This window comes from Neopelma chrysocephalum, unplaced genomic scaffold (assembly GCF_003984885.1).
Source record: "Neopelma chrysocephalum unplaced genomic scaffold, ASM398488v2 Primary Assembly neopelma1_67, whole genome shotgun sequence".
Lineage (NCBI taxonomy): Eukaryota > Metazoa > Chordata > Aves > Passeriformes > Pipridae > Neopelma > Neopelma chrysocephalum.
Genome location: NW_020897726.1, coordinates 3,606,404 through 3,624,578, shown reverse-complemented (window position 1 = coordinate 3,624,578; position 18,175 = coordinate 3,606,404). Strand labels below are relative to the sequence as shown.

The window sequence follows — 18,175 nt, the reverse complement described above, 5'->3', positions numbered from 1 at the left end:
ATGGCATTATGATGTTGATCAGGTTAACATTTACAACTGAAAACAGGGATATTGTAAAGAGTCTACTTCCATGAGGTACTGGAATGGAGGTCAGCTACTGACTTTTACTGGGACTAGCAAAAATAAAACATAAAATGGGAAAGAGTGATGAACTAGTTTACTAAATTAGCATTTTTTGGATTTTTTTTTTCCCCCTGAATATCTGCTCTTGGTGGTTGAGCAGAATTTGCTACATTTTTCAGTAGCATTAATGTCATAGGTCATATCGTGAATTATTTCTGTTTTCTAAAGGAGATATTAGTCAGGAATACGCGTGAACAGGAGCTGGTTACAGCACTATGTTGCATTGAAACAGACTTTTATTTAATCACAAGACACACAGCTTCATTGGTTCATTTATTAAGTCCATTTACCTCCACAAAAAAAAGCCACAGAAGGGTTTGGTTTTGGTTTTACTCATCTGTGGTCTCTGTTTCTTTCTCAAGCCCTCCTGATGTTCATGTCCTTTTGTATGTCCAGTTTGGATTCATTGCCTAGAGTGATTTGACAAAACTAGAGAATTTAACCTGGCAATGACAGTCATTCACCCAACAGAGCACAGGCCACGCCAGGAGGCTTGTGTCCAAGTGCACCCTCAGTCACAACTAGGTCTGTAACTAGGCAAGTTTCTGCTGTTGTCCACCAAACACATGGCACTGCAGCCAAAAGGCACTCCTATCTGCCCCCTCTCCTGTAAGCCAGTGAGAGTGCTTGTGCACCCACATAATGATCTGGAATGAGAAAGTCATTAAAACTGAAGCCTCTTCCTACTTAAGGCTTGGTTTGTTTCGAACTCAGACCAGATCACTCAGTAGCTTCTCGGGATGGTTGTACGCAGTGAAGGGAGGAATGGCTGTGGCGTGGGGAGCCCATCAGTCATTCTCAGAGGAGTTTTATACTGCCTTGAGGTGCTTGTGGAACAGCAGTGTTAGCGACAAAAGCAACCCTTTCCTGAATGCTTGTGCTGGAGCTGGCAGTGCTGGTAAGGCCAGGCAGGCATTAATAACTCATTGCATCAGTCACCAGCCCCAGTAAATGCTACCCAGAGACATCAATTGTCCAAAATGAATTTCAGATGAGACTAGATTTGGTAGATGCTGTCTTCTGTGGTGGTGCTCCTAGTAGATTAATTTACTGAGTATAATGACCAAGTGGACATGAAATAATAATAAATGTTCTACTGATAAGAACTGAAATATCTTGATACATTTGGAATGCTCGTAATGAGTCAAATTAATTCTAAACTACAAAACAGGAATGAGGATTTTGTGTCTGTCTATATACCTTTTATTTTGTTCACTCTAACATGAACAACTCTTTCATTTTCACCTGAAATCTTTGCTTTAGCTTTTGTCTTTTGTGTCTCAAGACACAAAGTTTGCATCTCAAGCTCCAAATGTACTTACTTTAGTAGATCTAGGTAAGACACCATACATACTGCTGTGGAAGAACGAGAATAGATACTTGTTTTAGAAAGCAGTTTTATTTGTGAATCTTGGAGACTCTTTGTTGGCTTATAGGGCCTTCATGTAAGTATTGCAGGTGTTTAAACACTTGTCTGTCTGAGCCATGATTTAGACTAACTGATTAACTTTCTTTTGCAAGTGTTGAAAGCAAAATTTTTGACTTTTGATTTCAGAAATTTTCATTTGAAATAAATGAATGTCCTTTTTTTTCCCTCCTCTAAGTTTTGTTTACTGCATTGCAAGGACTGCAGTGAAAATTCTCTTTTCCCTGTTCAGAGATAAATCATCTTGAAAACTGTTCTTACCACCACAGATCAATCTGGCATGCTCTGCTTAGTTCAAATGAATCGTTTATGCTGAAATTCAGGTAAAAATCTGTAACAGTCTCATATAGTAATCAGTAAGGAAGTATATACTTTTGTTAATTATAAGTGCAACTGGAAGATGCTAAGAATTGGTCTTAGCTTCATGAGACAAATTCCTGCATGTCTCAACGAGATCTACTGCTTGTTGTTTGAATTCCTATATTTTGTATGTTTTTCTACCTATGAAGCACATCCAGAAGATTTTGAAATAAAATGCCCCCACCCCCGATACAGATAATTTCAGTGTTCCTGTCTTGCGTTAACAGAGAAAACCAAGGCATTGACAAATAAGCCTTATGTCTCATGTCAAAAAATTAACAAAGGGAATGCTATTTAAACCCTTTGCGCTCAGCTGAGTGAATCTTGTATTGATTATGATAATAATTATCCCAGCATTCTAGTCCAAATGAATAGCCTTCGAGGATCACCGAGAAACTCAGTTGCATAGTTTTGATGCCCCTCTATATGAGTGAGATTAATATTCTTTTGGGTCGTTCATTGGCATGTTAATGTGACACTTTACTGTGCTAGTGACAGAAAATAGTTCACAGTAGTACTGTGCTGAGATCTCTACTCTCTGCTCTGCTCTACTTGTAGACTTGATGATAGAACAGTTTGTGCTGGAAACCAGTTCTGGAGGTCATTTGGGCAACCTGACCTGGTATTTGACTATTTTCATGGTTTAAAACAAACCCAAAAAACCCTCACCCTTTTTCTAATACCTAATTGAATTGGCGACGTTCAAACTTCTGTCCATTGCCTCTGATCCTTCCACTGTGCACCTCCAAGAGGAGTTTTCTTCCCTGCGCCCTCCCTTTAAGTAGTTGAAGCAAACAATAAGGTCTCTCCCCAGGCTGCTCTTCCCAGAGTTGTGCACACTGAGTTCCTCTCCTTATATACAATGAGCTACTCGACTGGCTTGATGGGACTGCACTGGGCTCACTCCAGTGTGGCAGTTTCTTTCTCGTTTGGGAGAGACCACAACTAGACACAGGACTCCAGATGTGGTCCCAGCAGTGCTGAATGGAGGGCCATAATCACTTCCCTTGCATTCTTGCTACTACAGTCCAGAGTATGGCTGTCTGACTTTACTGCAGAGGCATTGCTGATCCATACTCAACTTGGCCACCACTACCCTCCAGACCTTTTCTCCAAAGATGCTTTCTGGCCACTCAGTGCAGCTGCAAGGGCAATTCCAATCCAGATGCAGGACTTTGCTGATTTGAACTTCATGATGTTCTTTTCAGCTTATCTCCATCCTGTGAAGGTCCCTCTAAATAGCAGCCTCGCCCTATAGCATAGTCATTTCCCTGATTCAGCAACATCTGCTAATATGCTGAGAGTGCAGTTCATGTTCACCGGTTTAACTATGGGATAGTATGATGGACCATCTCAAAAGCCTTGCTTTTAGTCAAGGTGTACAACATCCATTGCTGTCGCCTTATCCACAGATCTGGCAAACTAGTTGCTCTACTGTGATTTGGTAAATCCATATTGGTTGTTCCCAGTCTCTCTCTTCTCCTTCATATGCTTGGAAATGGCTTCCATAAATTTGCTCCATAACAATACATTTGCTGCATAAACCTCCCAGGAACAAAGGTGTGCCCCAACAATTTGTAGTTTTCCAGACCTCCCTTCTTACTCTTCTTCAAGATGGGTGTGATGTTTTCTGTTCTAGTTATCAGAACCCCCTTGACTGACTTGACCTTTTGAAGGTAATAACAACCTGATGAGGTCATCAGCCAGCTGTCTCAGCACCACTGGAGGTATCTAATCTGGTCTCAGGATTAGGTATGCGCAGTGGCTCCAGGTGCTCTGTCTGTAGGTAATGCTATACTCTGCAGATTTTCTGGTAAGCTTGTGGAGCTGAGAGGCCTGGGGACAGATTTTACTAGTAAAAAGCAAGGCAAAAGTAATTTCTCTGCCTTTTCCATGTACTTTGTCACTAGGTTTCTTGCTCCTATTGTACAACAGCCTCACAATTTATTTAGTTTGTCCTTTTGCTGCTGTCCTTTCGCTTTTCTGTCTCAATTGCTGCATGCCCAAGCAGTGGTTCTATATATCCTGGGAAGCCCATACCCACCTCTGCTTCCTTTTTATTTTCTGCATCAGTCGTGAGTTCATCGTGCTGGTCTTCTGACATCATTGCTCAAAATCTTCTACACAGTGGAATGAACCATCCTAGTGCTTTGAGGAAACTGTCCTTGGTGGACCTTTGTAACTCTAGAACTTTTTATTTGGGGGAAAATTTCTATCACAGCGCATAGAGGTCCAGGTCAGATAATTTATCTATTCTTCTTTTCCTTCCCCACCAAAGAACTAAAGAACAGTAGGTCTGGAAAAACAGAGGGCTCATAATAAGTGCAACAATTTACAGTCAGAGCTTCCTCCCAGACTCACTGTGCCTTCACTGGGTAGTCAGATATTGGCCACTCTGGAATGATATACAGCTTAGAAATAAAATGCATGTTAATTTCAGCAATAAAAAGATTGGACACAAACAGGTCATTAAGATGACTGCTGGGTTGAACCCCTGTAGTTCTTTAAAGGTAGAAAGCAAATATTTTTTTTGCCTTTGCCTAAAATTCTGAACTATTTGTATAAATAAGTATTTTAAAACATTGTACTTCTCAAGATCCAGCTCCTGCTTTGGGGAGGCATGTAACAGCACTTTTGCAGAAGGAATTTGTTTTCTCTATTTGTGTTCTTTCTGCCAGTAATTGTTCTTCTGAAAGCACCAGGGCATGGAAGCTTGTGACTAGTAAATTCTTTAGCTTCAGATGTTCTGTAGATGACAGCCGTTCTTAAAAATATAGAGACAACATAGGCAGGGAAAATAGCATTTAATCTAATGCAAAATGTCATTTGTGTTGGCAGAAATAGGAAAGGATACATTTCTGGTTTTCAGTATTTTTAATAGATTTTAGTTAATTTCTGGTCACAGTTAAATATTGCAGTCATAGTCCAAGATTAGCTAATATTTCTGTCTTCTGCCTGTTTTAATGCATTAACATGCATAAAGTCCTGTTAAAGGCAGTTGAATTTATATGCTATTGGTTTTGAAAGACATCTTTAAAGTGTTCATGTAAATAAACACTGTAAGTATACCTGCTTATTTTGAACATCATAGAAATTCATATCTATGTAATATCTGCTATAAAATTTTTAATAAAATGTTATTCTCCTTATAAATAATCATTCTGAATAGCACTTTACAGCATAATAGACAGTACCACTCCATAGTTATACACAGCAAAGTTATTCTGGATCCTAGGATGACATTAAACAATACAGTAGTAAATGATTCTTCAAGGAAAGGATATGTTGGTTGTGGTAATGTTTATTTTTAGAAATACTACAAGGTATTAAGCTCAGATCTGTGCTTTGGCTGATATTGCCAACACGGTTTTCATTTCCAAAACTGGTCAGAAAAGCTTTCAAAATCTCCTCTTTCTCCCCTCCCCCCCACCTCCAAATACTTAAAAAATGAGCTTCTGGTGTGTTGACCTGGAAAGTGTAATCTCAGGTGACAGGATGTGCACCAAGCTCTCACCTGGTTCCTTTGATAACAGCTGAGGTATTTCACGTTTTGAAGTTGAGGGTTTACAGCAGAATGATAAATGTAGGAAACAGAGTAATAAAAGTTTTGAGTTACATTCATTTGCATCCACCTTGCCTGTGAACACACACATTTGTGACTGTGTTGTCATATATGAGAGTGCTTTTCAGAAATTTCCTTTGAAATTAACCAAAAAAATGCTCTTCCAACCAAAAACTGCTGCATTTCTTTTCTGCAAACTGAATCAAAATTGCTGATAGAGCATTTGAAAGCAGTGTTTTATTCCTCTAACTTGATGTTCTAAATCAGTTTCTTATTTTGGTTGGTATAAATCTATGTGAATAAAAACCTATGGTAGCTTTTAAGGCAATGTCATTTTACAGTAGAAAAAAAATTGCAGCCCTTGAAAGCAAACGGCGGTAATATTTGACAGACAGTTACAAAACCTGCTGGGTGCTGTTAGGGCTCTGATTCCAAAGGGTTAAGTCTGTAGTAAAACCCAAGAAGAATGCAAAATGATCAAGAAATGACATGCTGCCTATTGTTTGTAGCTATAGGATCAAAATAACAATTATACATGCCAAATAAATTCTAAACCTGTAAAAGAGAAAAAGAGGGGGTGGCTGTAAGTACAGGTGCCAGAAGCATTAAATAACCCTCTCAGACAAGGTGCACCACTGTTGTCTTGAATGCTGCTAGGTCCCCCCAGTCTGGCATTTTTCCCCCTGCACTAGACAATGTGCATTCACTGCAGGAGACTAGGCTAAGCCTGCGTCTCCCAGACCTGCCGGCTCCTTCTGCCCAACCCGACACAGAGGTGCCTTTGTCAGTATAATTACCCTCCCCTTGTAGTAGAAATAGTTTGTTTAGAGCCTTATTTGCAGGTAGAGCTGGTATAAGCAGGAATTAGCATGCTAAAGAACCTGCCCCAGCACTGACTTGGGTTTATTTATCAGAATCTTTGACAATCAGGGGTTTTTTTCCTCAGTTGGTTTATTCAGCAAGATACTATCCCAGATTAAGAGCTTTAAGGTTATTAAAGAGATTGAAGATGGGAGCCAACTGGCTGTTGTTCGAGGGAGGCGCATGTCGTGGTGTGTAGGATCTCCCAACAATTTCATGCCTGGCAGGTCTGCACCTTGGCTGCCAGAATAAACTTGGGCGGATGATCCTTACAGCTTTCTGGGGATTGATTAAAACTCCTTTTGGCTTTCAGCATGTTGTCCACATCAAAAAGGTGCGAGAAGTAAAATAAATGTGTCTTTTGCTTTTCAAGATACTGTGGCCAATCTCCCTAAGCCTTCCTAATTGGCGTAGGCTGGTTGTGGATGATTAACTTGAAGTTAAATGAGGCCTGCTTTTAAACATGCCTTCCCAGACTTTAAACGGGAATGGTGGGGGGAAACTTTAGACTGTTGCAATGCTGGACTGCATCCAAGCTGGGTTATTATTAAAGTGGATCCAAGTTTTGATCCAGGTTTTGTTTACACTGAGCCAACTAAGTTGATGGACATCCCTCCCTCTATACCTGAATGTATACTATTAGTAATATTAACAATATGCCACTTCTGCCCCATGAAAGAGAGCTTTTCAATGAAGGGGGAAGAATATTAGCAGCTCAGGTTGAGCTAAGAGTTGCTTGCATTTGGAGTTTACTATTTCAGTAAGTTATTTTAACCATGTCAAAATATTTCAGAGTATGAAAAAAATGCAGAGAAAAAAATGTGCACAATATTTAATGACAGCATTGCAAAGAAAATAAAAGTAATGTGCCCTGAGGGCAAAGGCAGTGAGAAGATTTGCTCTGAGGAAAAGCATGCTCTAAAAATAAATCTTTGAAGAAACCATGTCAGTCTGTGAATGTTTTGTTAGTGAGTTTCATAATTTTTCTGTGAAGTGAATACAGGGCAGACATTTGATCCTTAAAAAGTGGGATTTTTTCATACAGAACTTGTTAAAACCCTACTCTTGTCTTTCTATGTGAAGATTAAAGGTAAATTGTTAGAACAGGCTTCTGTTGCGCACAAGAGTCCATGATTCTTGTCTCTGGTGAATACAAAAGATTCACCTTCTCTGTGTCCTAAAGGTAGAGTGTATGGGCTTTGCAGGTAATTTTGAGAGGAGAATCCAGCCCAGCATCACTTTGTTCCATGGCTGATAACCCCATTCAGTGTGGGCAAACGGCAGAGCAGCTACAATGGCAGCACTTTTTGAGTTCCTTTATGGCATTTTATTTAGTGTCTCTTAGAAAGGCATAACAAGAACCAGTGACTGGCAGCATAAATCAGAGAAAACCCACTGAGTGAGAAGGCAAAGGGTCTGAACAGCAGGAGTCATTAACCTCCAAAGGGAGTGTCAGGGGAAGTGGTCAGTTCTCAGTCTGAAAACATCAAGAAATAGGCTGAGAAAGTGTGGTGGGAACCAGCAGGGGCTGGAGCAGAGCATGTTGTGCTGAGTCTGTGACATACAGAAAGTCTGACTGCAAGACCTAATGGCCTTTTTAGATAAACCTTTATTTTCTCATAGGCGTTCTCTGACTGCAAACTGCACTTATTAGCATCTCCTGAGAACTGGCTTACAGGACCTGGTTTTCTTGTCACACATCCTGCTTGCCTCATGGGAAGGCAACTTTACAGTTTTTCTGACACCTTGCAGCTCTTTTGTCTTTGATAGCCAGCATCTAACTTGGATAAGCACTGTATTTTAACTGATATTATAGTACAAGCTAAGCTTACAGATGTGTCCAGGCATATAATTAGATTTAGTTAAATTATGTGGATATTAACATGTGCTCTGGGAAATGTCTGGCACTGAGCTGTGAGCAGGTAGACCTGTGCACAAGAGAAGTACAGTAATAAAAGCACTCCAGGAGGGTTTGTGGATGAACCTCAAGCTGTTTCACCAGGTCTCCACCCTTGCTTCAAAGAGAAGAGGCTTAGGCTCATTCATGAACTATTTCTTTCTCAAGCTTGAAACATTTTACCCATTTTCCCAAGCCTTCCTCCTGGTCTCAGTGCTGGTATGTTCAGGCTCTGGTGTTCTCTGGATCTCCATATTGAAGAAAGGCAGATTGAAAGCCCCTTTTGCTGTTGGAGCATGGATATTGTTTGATATTTTATTTTGATTGACCTTCCCTAGTGGACTTTTTGCCTTTTTTTTGATTGCTTGCTACTGCCCCAAAACTTTCCTTGCCTGTTTGCCACCCTCTTAGACTGGAAACCAGCTGTATTGCTGGTAGCTTCATTGGCTGTTTATGCCACAAATTTAACAGTAGGAGATGAAATTTTTTGCAACTAACTGTATTCTAGATAACTTGTACTTGAAAATTCATATGTAAATCATCCTGTTACTGTTCTGCAAAAGACTTAGTGTTATGGCCCTACTCTCTTTGTTTGCTTCTTTCCCTTGAGATATATTGCATTATAAATTAAAGTATCTCTGTAGATGTATGGACTGGGCACTGTTTTCCCTGAAGTATTTATTTTAAGTGGGAATGGGAGAGGACAGACCTGTCCTGTGGCTCAATCTCCTTCAAACACATCCTAAATTCCCACTACAGATTCATGACTACAATGTCAACTATTTAAAGTGTATCAGAGTTTACTCAAACACCTGACATTTTCTCCTTTACCAGCACATAACTACCATGGAGTGAGGGAGAATAAGTAGACAAGATACATACAGTGACAGAAATGACTGAACCAAGAAACAACACACAGACACTCCTCTGTGGGGTGAAATACATGGATCTCTCAAAATTTAGAGAGGAGAAATTGCTCTTTCTATAAGCCCTTTGCAGCAAAAAAAATCCATAAAAACAACAACAAACCAAAAAACCCTGATATTGCTCTTTTCTCTGATGCTCATAGTTCATAGTGTTAAATTTGCTCATTTTCAAAACTTGTTCTGTTTTTCAACACAGGGTGCGAAGGCATGTTTTTTGCGTGATATCCCCTTCTCTGCCATTTACTTCCCTTGTTATGCTCATTTGAAAGCTTCATTTGCAAATGAAGATGGAAGGGTTAGCCCTGGAAATCTGCTCTTGGCTGGATCAATAGCTGGTAAGTGCTCAGATTTCGTTTTGCGTGGCACTGTATTGCACAGGCAGCACAATAGTTATGGCAGTGAGAACAACAACAAAAGATGCTCAAAAGGACTATATACAACAGTATTGTATTTGCAGCCTTACGCAGAAACAACAAAGTTAGCAAAGTTACTGTGCTGTAGAGTGAGTTGATGTTAATGATACTGTAAGTTCCTGTTTTAGTCCTAATGTTCAGGAAGTGAAAGAAAGGGAAAATAAAGTGCTGATATTTTGTTACCATATATCATCATTCCTTGTGAAGTTACTGTGCTGGTTTTGGCTGTGTCTGACTGACTGATAATGTTTTGTTGAAATGATGTATAAACAAAATCATGGCATTCGTGAAATTCTTTATGATCAAATGAATCTTGAATTTTGGTATATAGAGTCCAGAAGCCACATTAGCAGTACAACTTTCCAAACACAATGACTAACAGGTGACAAAGTGATGACAGTACTTGCTACCCTCAATGTCCCATGAAGTTACTTGGCTTCTTGAAGATTTTACGTTTATCATTTTTTTTATATCAAGAGAGAAACAAAACAGAAAAGCTTGAAAACATTTCTGGTGTTCGGGTTGCTAATTCCTAGTGTACCAGATACGACAGACGTGCTGAGTGTTATCTTGAGCACTTGCTTGTTTTAGTCTGCTGCATAACAGACAGAAAAGCCAAATCATGCTTAAATTCTCACAGATGCATTTAACTTGAGCATACCAGAGCCTAAGGGAAAAGACAGAGACACACTTTGTAAGCCTCATCTTGCCTTTGCATCTGCTGCAAAGCTGGTTCCACCACAGCACCCAACTTCTACACCCAAGGGGGACCACCATTTGGTAGCTGCCCTCTGGAGAGGGCAGCTTGAGAGACATCCTCCTGCTGTGTCCATGGTTTTTTTCCCCCAGGAAACAAATGGTCTTGAAACCTTGTGCAACAGGACCTCTGGGTGGGTGTGTAGCAAGCAGGAGGGCTCACATCAGGACGTATTTCCACCATGTTCATTGGGGGGTGGTTGGTCTGTCTGAGCTGCAGCCAAGTTCTTCCTCCAGTGTGGCCCCTGGCAGGCTACCGGAACCTGCCACATGAGAAAAATTATGGAATGGCATGAATCCAGTACAGAAAGGTGGTTTAGCAATGTTTTCTCATTTGATTTTGAGCTTTCTGAGAAAACTCTTCTTGTCAAGATTATACGTAGGGCCATGTCCCTTGAGGAGGAGGGTCCTTTTGTAGCTAGTATCGTCTTAGATGATAGCTAAGATCAGTTGGTTTGTCTTGTTGTAACATGTAGCTCTCTATTCAGTAGCTCATAGTCCAGAGGAACAACCTGGCACTAGCAAAAACAGCTGTGTTCCAATGACTGCTGCTTAAACCCCCTTGTCCTCTCCCCTCCCCCACCCCATTCCAAGGCCAGGCTGCAAGCCCTGCAACACGAGTTTTTACAGCCAGCTTATTTCTCACCCATTTTAGTGGAACAAAACAATTTTTGAACTTTAGATCATATTTACAGACTTGAAACATAAGCTGGCATTTTTAAGCCTAGTCATTTCTTAGATTTTCCTATTTTTCTCATTCTAGCCGTTGTCAGGTGATTGCAGACTGAGATAACCGTCCCTTTGAAGTTCAGGCACAGAAGCAGTCTTTATTGTTCCCGATATGGCTCACCAATCTAGCTATAATGTGAATTTTATCCAGTGCTTCCTGTGAATCCCATCCTAGGTTAAATCTCATGAGCAAATTATAGTGTTAGAGATACAACATTCATCATACTGTTTACAAAAACAAGAAATTTATTTTATTGGGTACAAGTAAAGCCTGGCAGGGGTGCACGTGTCCACTGTTTTGCCACAAGAAAGTCAAGGGGAAGACAAAACTAAAACCCCACCACCTCTGAAACTCCGGCTTCGGTTTCTTGGCTGATGTCTCTGCTGTGGCCAGGGATCTCCATTGGACTTCAGATGTGTGCATGAGCTCTGGCTGCATATTTGAAACTCCCCATTTCCACAGCCCGTGGTGCTGGATTATTTAAGCTGGCCATGGTCATATGTGCACCTGTGTCCTTTGCCAGTGGGTGTTGCTTGTGCTGCTTACATTGTCTTCCTTTCCATTGTTGTGGGGTCACAGGCAACATGCATGTCTTCTAGCTTGATCTGCTTCTGGTTTTCACTGTTCACCAGATGTCTCAACCTGTTGTGCCATGGCATTTTCTAATGATTTTAATATCATCTACAGGATCTCTCCTTAATTTGCTCCGTCTGCTTATTGCCTCCATGAACTTCCTTCTCCTCCCCTCACTCCTCTTTTTTCTTGTCAGCTCCTGCTGTGCTATTTGTCACATTCTGATTGTGAGTTCCTCGTGGCAACAATCTGTAAATTCGATTTGTCTATAAAGTCTTTTGTCCTGTACACGTAGCTCCTAAAAAAGATTTAAAACATCTTTAACTCCAAAATATCCTCAGTAATATAGAGTGTGGAATAAGAAAATGGAAGTCAATGTGTAGTAAGCAGAATTGTTTCTAAGTATGACCTTCGGTTTTCCTTGAAAACACTGGCTGGCTTTTGAAGGACAAAAGTCCGTCTTTAAATTGAAGACTCAAGCAATATCCTGATGTGGGTAAGGCTAAGCAAAGAGGAATTTCAGTGTTTCTGGAGTTCAGAAACCCTGACCGGGTTTTAGCACTTGCCTGCCAGACAGCCCACTGTGCAAGTTCAGCGTATGCATTATTTTGGGGGGTCCAGGAGAGGAGGAGGAGCTCTTCTTTTGGTGATATACACGCATTTAGATCTCTTGGAGCAGTCTGCAGGAAGGGTGCTCTGGAATTTGAAGCCAAACCATGCTGGTTTGGACAAAAGTTGTTACAGAATTATTAAGCCTGAAAAAAAAAATAAGGAAAGGAGATTTATACATCTAGCCAAGTTGGTTTGGAACAGATGCAGAATGGAAAAGGAATAAAACCATAAGAGACACTGTCTTCTGGGTACAGTCTTGGTGCTTTTCTTTGGTTTTGTTTTTTTTTTTTCAATTCCAAACATGGGCAGCCCCAGTTTGGATAGGAATGATTTTAGAAATACCACCCATTGATAATTTGGTACTTTTTGCTTTCAGTTGATTATCTGCCAGGGTAAATTTAAATCTTTCTCCAAATATTCTGATGAGGATGTCAGCTGTGGCTTTGCAGCTGAGCAGTCTGCCATTCCTGATGAGAAGAATGACCCTTTTTTTAAGCCTTAGCTCCCATGCCTTGCTGAGCATGCACAGCATTATCTGGTTCTCGGTGACGTTGCTGCATGAGGGGTGTTTGTGTGTGTGTGTGTGTACAGGCTGTTCTAGCACAGTGTACAACCAGGATCCCAGGTACCATAGAGAGGCATGAAAAGGAAAGGGTAAACCTTGCCTTCAAAAACTTTGTTCTTACTAACTGTACCAGTTTCTGTTTAGCACTGAAAACTCCAGTCCATGCCACCCAGCTTGGCAGGAAGCATGTGATATTGTTGTTCCTCAGGGAGAAGCTCTCTCTGGGTGAAGCCATGTCCACAACAACCACCTCTTTTTGCTTCCCACAACAACCACCTCTTTTTGCTTCCCAGCTTCCACTTAAATCAAATGTGACTGGATTCTCCTGGTGAAAGGAGGAAAGGCCCTCTTACCCCTGGGTAAATGAGGTGTGTATCACGTGTGACAAGCCAGAGGTATCCACCTGATGATTTTTGTGTTGTGCAGGTATGCCTGCAGCCTCTTTGGTCACCCCTGCAGATGTGATCAAAACAAGGCTACAGGTGGCAGCCCGGGCAGGACAGACCACCTACAGCGGTGTCGTAGACTGCTTTGCCAAGATTCTGCGAGAGGAAGGTCCAAAGGCTCTGTGGAAAGGAGCAGGAGGTGTGTAAAAGAGCTTGGATTGCCAAGTGATTTCTAGTTGTGGCTTTTGTCACTTAGGAGCTCTTTTCTTTTCTTTCAAGCTCGTGTATTTCGATCTTCTCCTCAGTTTGGTGTAACTCTGGTGACTTATGAGCTACTGCAGAGATGGTTGTATGTGGACTTTGGAGGAGTGTAAGTATATATTGCCTGAATCTACCAGGGACCCTGAAGCTACACTTGGTTCTGTTTGGGTCTTGGTGCTCCTCGACATGTCAGGGTCTTGCTAGGACATGTTGCAAAGGCTTTGTAGATATTACTTAAACCACACTACACTGGTAGAGGTTGGGATGATATTCCAGTACCTGTTTCATAGCAAGGTATTACCACATTTTTTATCACCATTTCAAGCTGAGGACCTATGTTAGTGTAAACAGAGACAGTGAGAGGCCAAATAATGGGCTGGGGATGTAACTGCAGGGAAATGTGATACCTGCCAAGTCAGGATACGCTCTGCATTAATCCTAATTATTTGGTGGAGGAGCTGTACCCCTGTACCTGATCAGCTGTACCTGATTAGACAGGGCATTTGACATCCAAAAAAGTCTATAGTTGTCACCAAGTTCAAAACCTGTTGTTGGGGCTTCAGCTCTGCCTCCTGCCTTTGTTAACGATACAGGTGGATGTGCATATTGCTGTATAACTTGATCCCAGGAGCAGCTGCAGACTGTTTATGGATCTTTGGGGACAGCAGTTTGAAAGCCACAACAAAAATTACTTAAATACTGCTAGGTTCCTGGATTGGTTGTGCACTGAAGCAAAGACTTATGAACCCCTGCTGCTCCACACTGCAGTTTCTATTAATGCACTACAAATTTTATATGGATTTGGCCATCATCATCATGAAGGCTCCTAACTGTTCTGGAAGGTTTTAAAACAGGGTATGTCTCCTTACATTGCATCATTTAATTTAGTTACATATGGGGAAGTACACTCAGATGTCTTATTAAACTTACTTTATGGATGAGATTTTTGTGAATACTGATTTTACTCTATGGAAATTAATCTATTATTTTTATTATTTTGCAGAAAACCAGCTGGATCAGATACAGTTCCTAAATCTAGGATCACGCTCCCTGCTCCTAACCCTGACCATGTTGGCGGTTATAAATTGGCAGTTGCCACTTTTGCAGGGATTGAAAACAAGTTTGGACTTTACCTACCTCGGTTTAAGCCATCACCACCTACCTCAAAGGCTGCTGCAGCAGTAGGACCCTAAGTTTATTGCTGTAGGGTTTTTGTTATTAGTTGGGAAAGAGCCACTTTTCTAATTGGTTAATACTTTGTTCCTTTAGCTTCTCATCATATAAAAGTTTAGCTTCATTTGAGTTTTAAGGTAATTTTCATCTGAAACGTAATCATTTGTCTTTGTGCTTCCGTAACCAGATCACTGTGAAATTCTTACCAGTTGTTTTAAGTTTGGGACCATGAATGTATTTGTCCACATCTGACATGTGCTTGTGTTGGGAAGACACTAATTTTAGGTTCCGTTTATTAGGGAGGGCTGGGTGAGAGCTGTGAACCAGATCATTTTACAGGCAATGTGCAGTTGCAGATTACCAGGGCAGATGTCGCACATCGTCACTCGAATGGAAAAACTCAGTGGATATCACGGTGCTCAAAGCAGAATGATTTTGACTGTATGTGTAAATTGGTTATAAACTTGGTGCGTGTCTGCAGAGGTCAGCAAATATATACCCGGTACCTAAGTGTGCCAGTACAGCTTCAACTTTTTAAATCTGTACACGCACAACTTCTGTTTCTGGATCGTATTATGAAGCTTTTATGTGGAACATGTTTTTGTAATGAAGACCACATTTATAAATGTTTAGCCGTTGTATTATGTTACTGGTATCAAAATGCTCAAAAGAAAGTGTTATTGTCCATAGTCTTTGCACTTTATGGCAGAACTTTTGGCATTCTACTACACATACAAGGAAATTTCATAACTAGGTGCCTATCTTGGGTTGCTGGTGTTTGGAATTCAGTTTGTATATGCACTTCTATAGTAAAACGCTGCTTGTTTAAATAACTGCAATAGAAAATTCATGCACTGTATCAATGGTACCTGCCTTAATTGCTGGCTTGTAATTGGCAAATAGGTGGTTTCAGATTCTTATTTACTTCATCAAGTCAAAAGAGATTAAAATAATCTAAAATAAAAGATTTTACTTAATTTTTGGTGCCTTGCACAGTGTTTAGAAAATTCTGTATTTATGAAGATAGAAATAAAACTTTCAAACAGATGCACACATGGTATTCTGTTACAGAAATAGTGCAGTACATCAAATGTCTTGTTCAACTTCAGGTACAAAGTCAGGTTAAGATAAAGTTAATATTTGCACTTGTAGGCTACAAAAATACCTGCAGCTTGAGAACAAATTACCTCAATTCCTCTGCATAGAAAAGACATCACTGGTGGAGATGTCACTCAAAAAAACCCCCAACTTTTGGAGAAGAATGAGTTTGGTGTGCAATATCATATTGTTGTGCTGTAACTTGTGGAAATACTGAAATGGAAATCACTCTGGTTTTGCATTTGTTTGGGTCATCGTAAAAATTATTCTCTTGGATTAATTTGTATTTTGAAGTTACCAGTGGAATTGAGGCGGAGCAGGAATAGCATCTGCAGTACTCAGGCGTGTGGGGAGAAGATGACATTTACCTGAAGCTGCATCTTGGAGTCTGGCTAAACCAGTGTGCAGAGACTGCACTGGGCTCTGACAGCCACCAACTGCTTCCTCTCAGCCCTGTGTATCCGAGTCTCCCCAGATGACAGCTCCTTCATTTCAGAAATGGAAGGAAAAAAAGCTGTCCCTTGTATTACTTCAAAATTAACTGTCAGGATTTTTGGTTAAGGCTTGTCATAAGAGTTAAACATTCTCTCTGGGAGCTGCCTGTGCTTGACACCTGAGATTTCAGGCTGCATAAGAGCTGGTTTTACACTTTATCCCTCACATTTGCCTGACATACCTTGTCAAGGGTTTCTGTGGAAAGTCAGCAGCTCAGGGGCGATGTCTGAGCACTGAACTGCACCTTCTTCCCAGTCCAGGAGAGGAAGTGTCTGGCCACGTGCATGGGCTTGGCCAGCAGCTGCTCCCTCCTGGCTCAGCCTGGAGAGGGACACCCAGGTTGTACGCTCTAGAGCACGTCCCTCTGCTGCCTGACACCAAACCCCAGTGCTGCTGGGGCTTTGCAGCCAGGAACAGAAGAGGAATTAGAGCTAGGTTATTGTCGGGCTTGCACAACTTCTTGGCTTGTGTGGTAAAGACTGTTGCTTGTGTTCCATAAAACAAAGCATAACTCAGACTGATTTCCCTGCTTCCTGGTGCCCTCTTGTTCCCAGGCCTGGCAGTATATTTATGACTTGTTCTTATTCCAGGGATGAAGGAGAAAGCTCTCATCCCAGGGACAAAGGTCAGGCACAGCTCCCCTATGGCAGATCCATCTCAGAAGGCTACAGCCTTCATCTTCTCCCTGGCAGGCACATCAACAGGGCCGACTGACACCCCCACCCATGGTGGTCCTTCCCTTCCCCATTAACTTTTCTGGAGAATTGTTCTCTCCTTCCACCCATCTTTTCAGAGCCGGTAGACAGTGGAGGCAGGGGCAGAAGGGTTGAAGAGCCAGTGGCTGCTTCGTTAACAGGCAACCCAGTTCAAAACATCTCAAAGATCTTGGGGAAGATCTGTGCCCGCAGTCGATTTCCTCTAGACACAAAAGGATGCATTCCTGCTCTGAAAAGTTTACAGGCCAAGAAATTGTCAGATTGCCTTGCAAACAAACAAAAGGCCCTGAGGACAATGTTTGTCCTCTCTGGGTTTCTGAGTGAATTATGCAATTGGATAAAATGTAACCTCACTTGCTTCCTGCAGTCCAGCTAACTCCCTGTGACAGCACTTGTAGAAAAAAAAGAAGTGGCCAAATACTGGTGATACCCCATCGGGGTATCTCTGGAGCAGTTACCTCGTATTTGTGTTTCTCAGTCCAGTAGAAGCCGAGAGATGCTTTTCTGCCTGGTCCCCAGGGAATTGGTTGGGTTTTAAGCTGACTTAATATTGACAGTTTGCAGGGACACTTGTGTGAGCAAACATACCACAGGCTTCAAAAATAACTTGGGCAGGTTTTTCTAAACCTGCTACAAATATAAAACCTGACAAACTGCTCTGCATCTTCCTAGGAGGGGACAGTCTGCTGTACACCATGATGTGCATACATGTCACACTGCCTGCTGCTGAGCTCCTCAGCTCTCCAATGCACACGTGGCAGAGGGACTATTGGGAATCCTACAGCTTTGCCATTTAAACACTCCTGTGAAATTCAGACTCTGTTTTCAGTTTAAATATTTGCCACTTTTGCATAAGCTAGAAGGCGATTTCCAGAGATGGTGATAATTTGTAAGTTATTTAATGGTTGGGAATATAGAAGTCTCCAGACATTTGTATTTTAAGTGTCTCCAGAGAGCTTCAAACACAGCAAATAACACAGAAGCAGCCTGGCATGAAGCAGCTTCTTTAATACCACCTGCCATACAGTGGTTCTGCTTTCTGCACAGTGGGCAGTGGATAACTCAGGCTGTGAGCTCAGGCAGCCTCTCCCAGTGCTGAACATGAGGATGTCATTGAGGTGTCTGTTGCCCTTCAGAGAGATGACATTTTAAGAAGCATATTTATCATTTTAACTGCTACTTGCACTGTTCCTCATTGCAGCAGGAAGCAGTACCATTGCTTGCAAGATTCATTCCAGCTGC

At 41.4% G+C, this 18,175-nt stretch overlaps 1 protein-coding gene across 3 annotated transcripts in view; it reads left to right on the top strand.

The window, feature by feature from the left end:
- The window catches only part of SLC25A13 (solute carrier family 25 member 13), a 101,347-nt gene extending 85,676 nt beyond the window's left edge, over positions 1-15,671 (top strand). For all 3 annotated transcript variants that reach the window (XM_027684769.1, XM_027684768.1, XM_027684767.1), the window contains 4 exons: positions 9,352-9,490; positions 13,231-13,389; positions 13,470-13,560; positions 14,455-15,671. In XM_027684769.1, coding sequence (XP_027540570.1) covers positions 9,352-9,490; positions 13,231-13,389; positions 13,470-13,560; positions 14,455-14,644 — 579 coding nt within the window. In that variant the 3' untranslated portion in view covers positions 14,645-15,671. The remainder of the gene's footprint in view (positions 1-9,351; positions 9,491-13,230; positions 13,390-13,469; positions 13,561-14,454) is intronic.
- Positions 15,672-18,175: the final 2,504 nt, after the last annotated feature.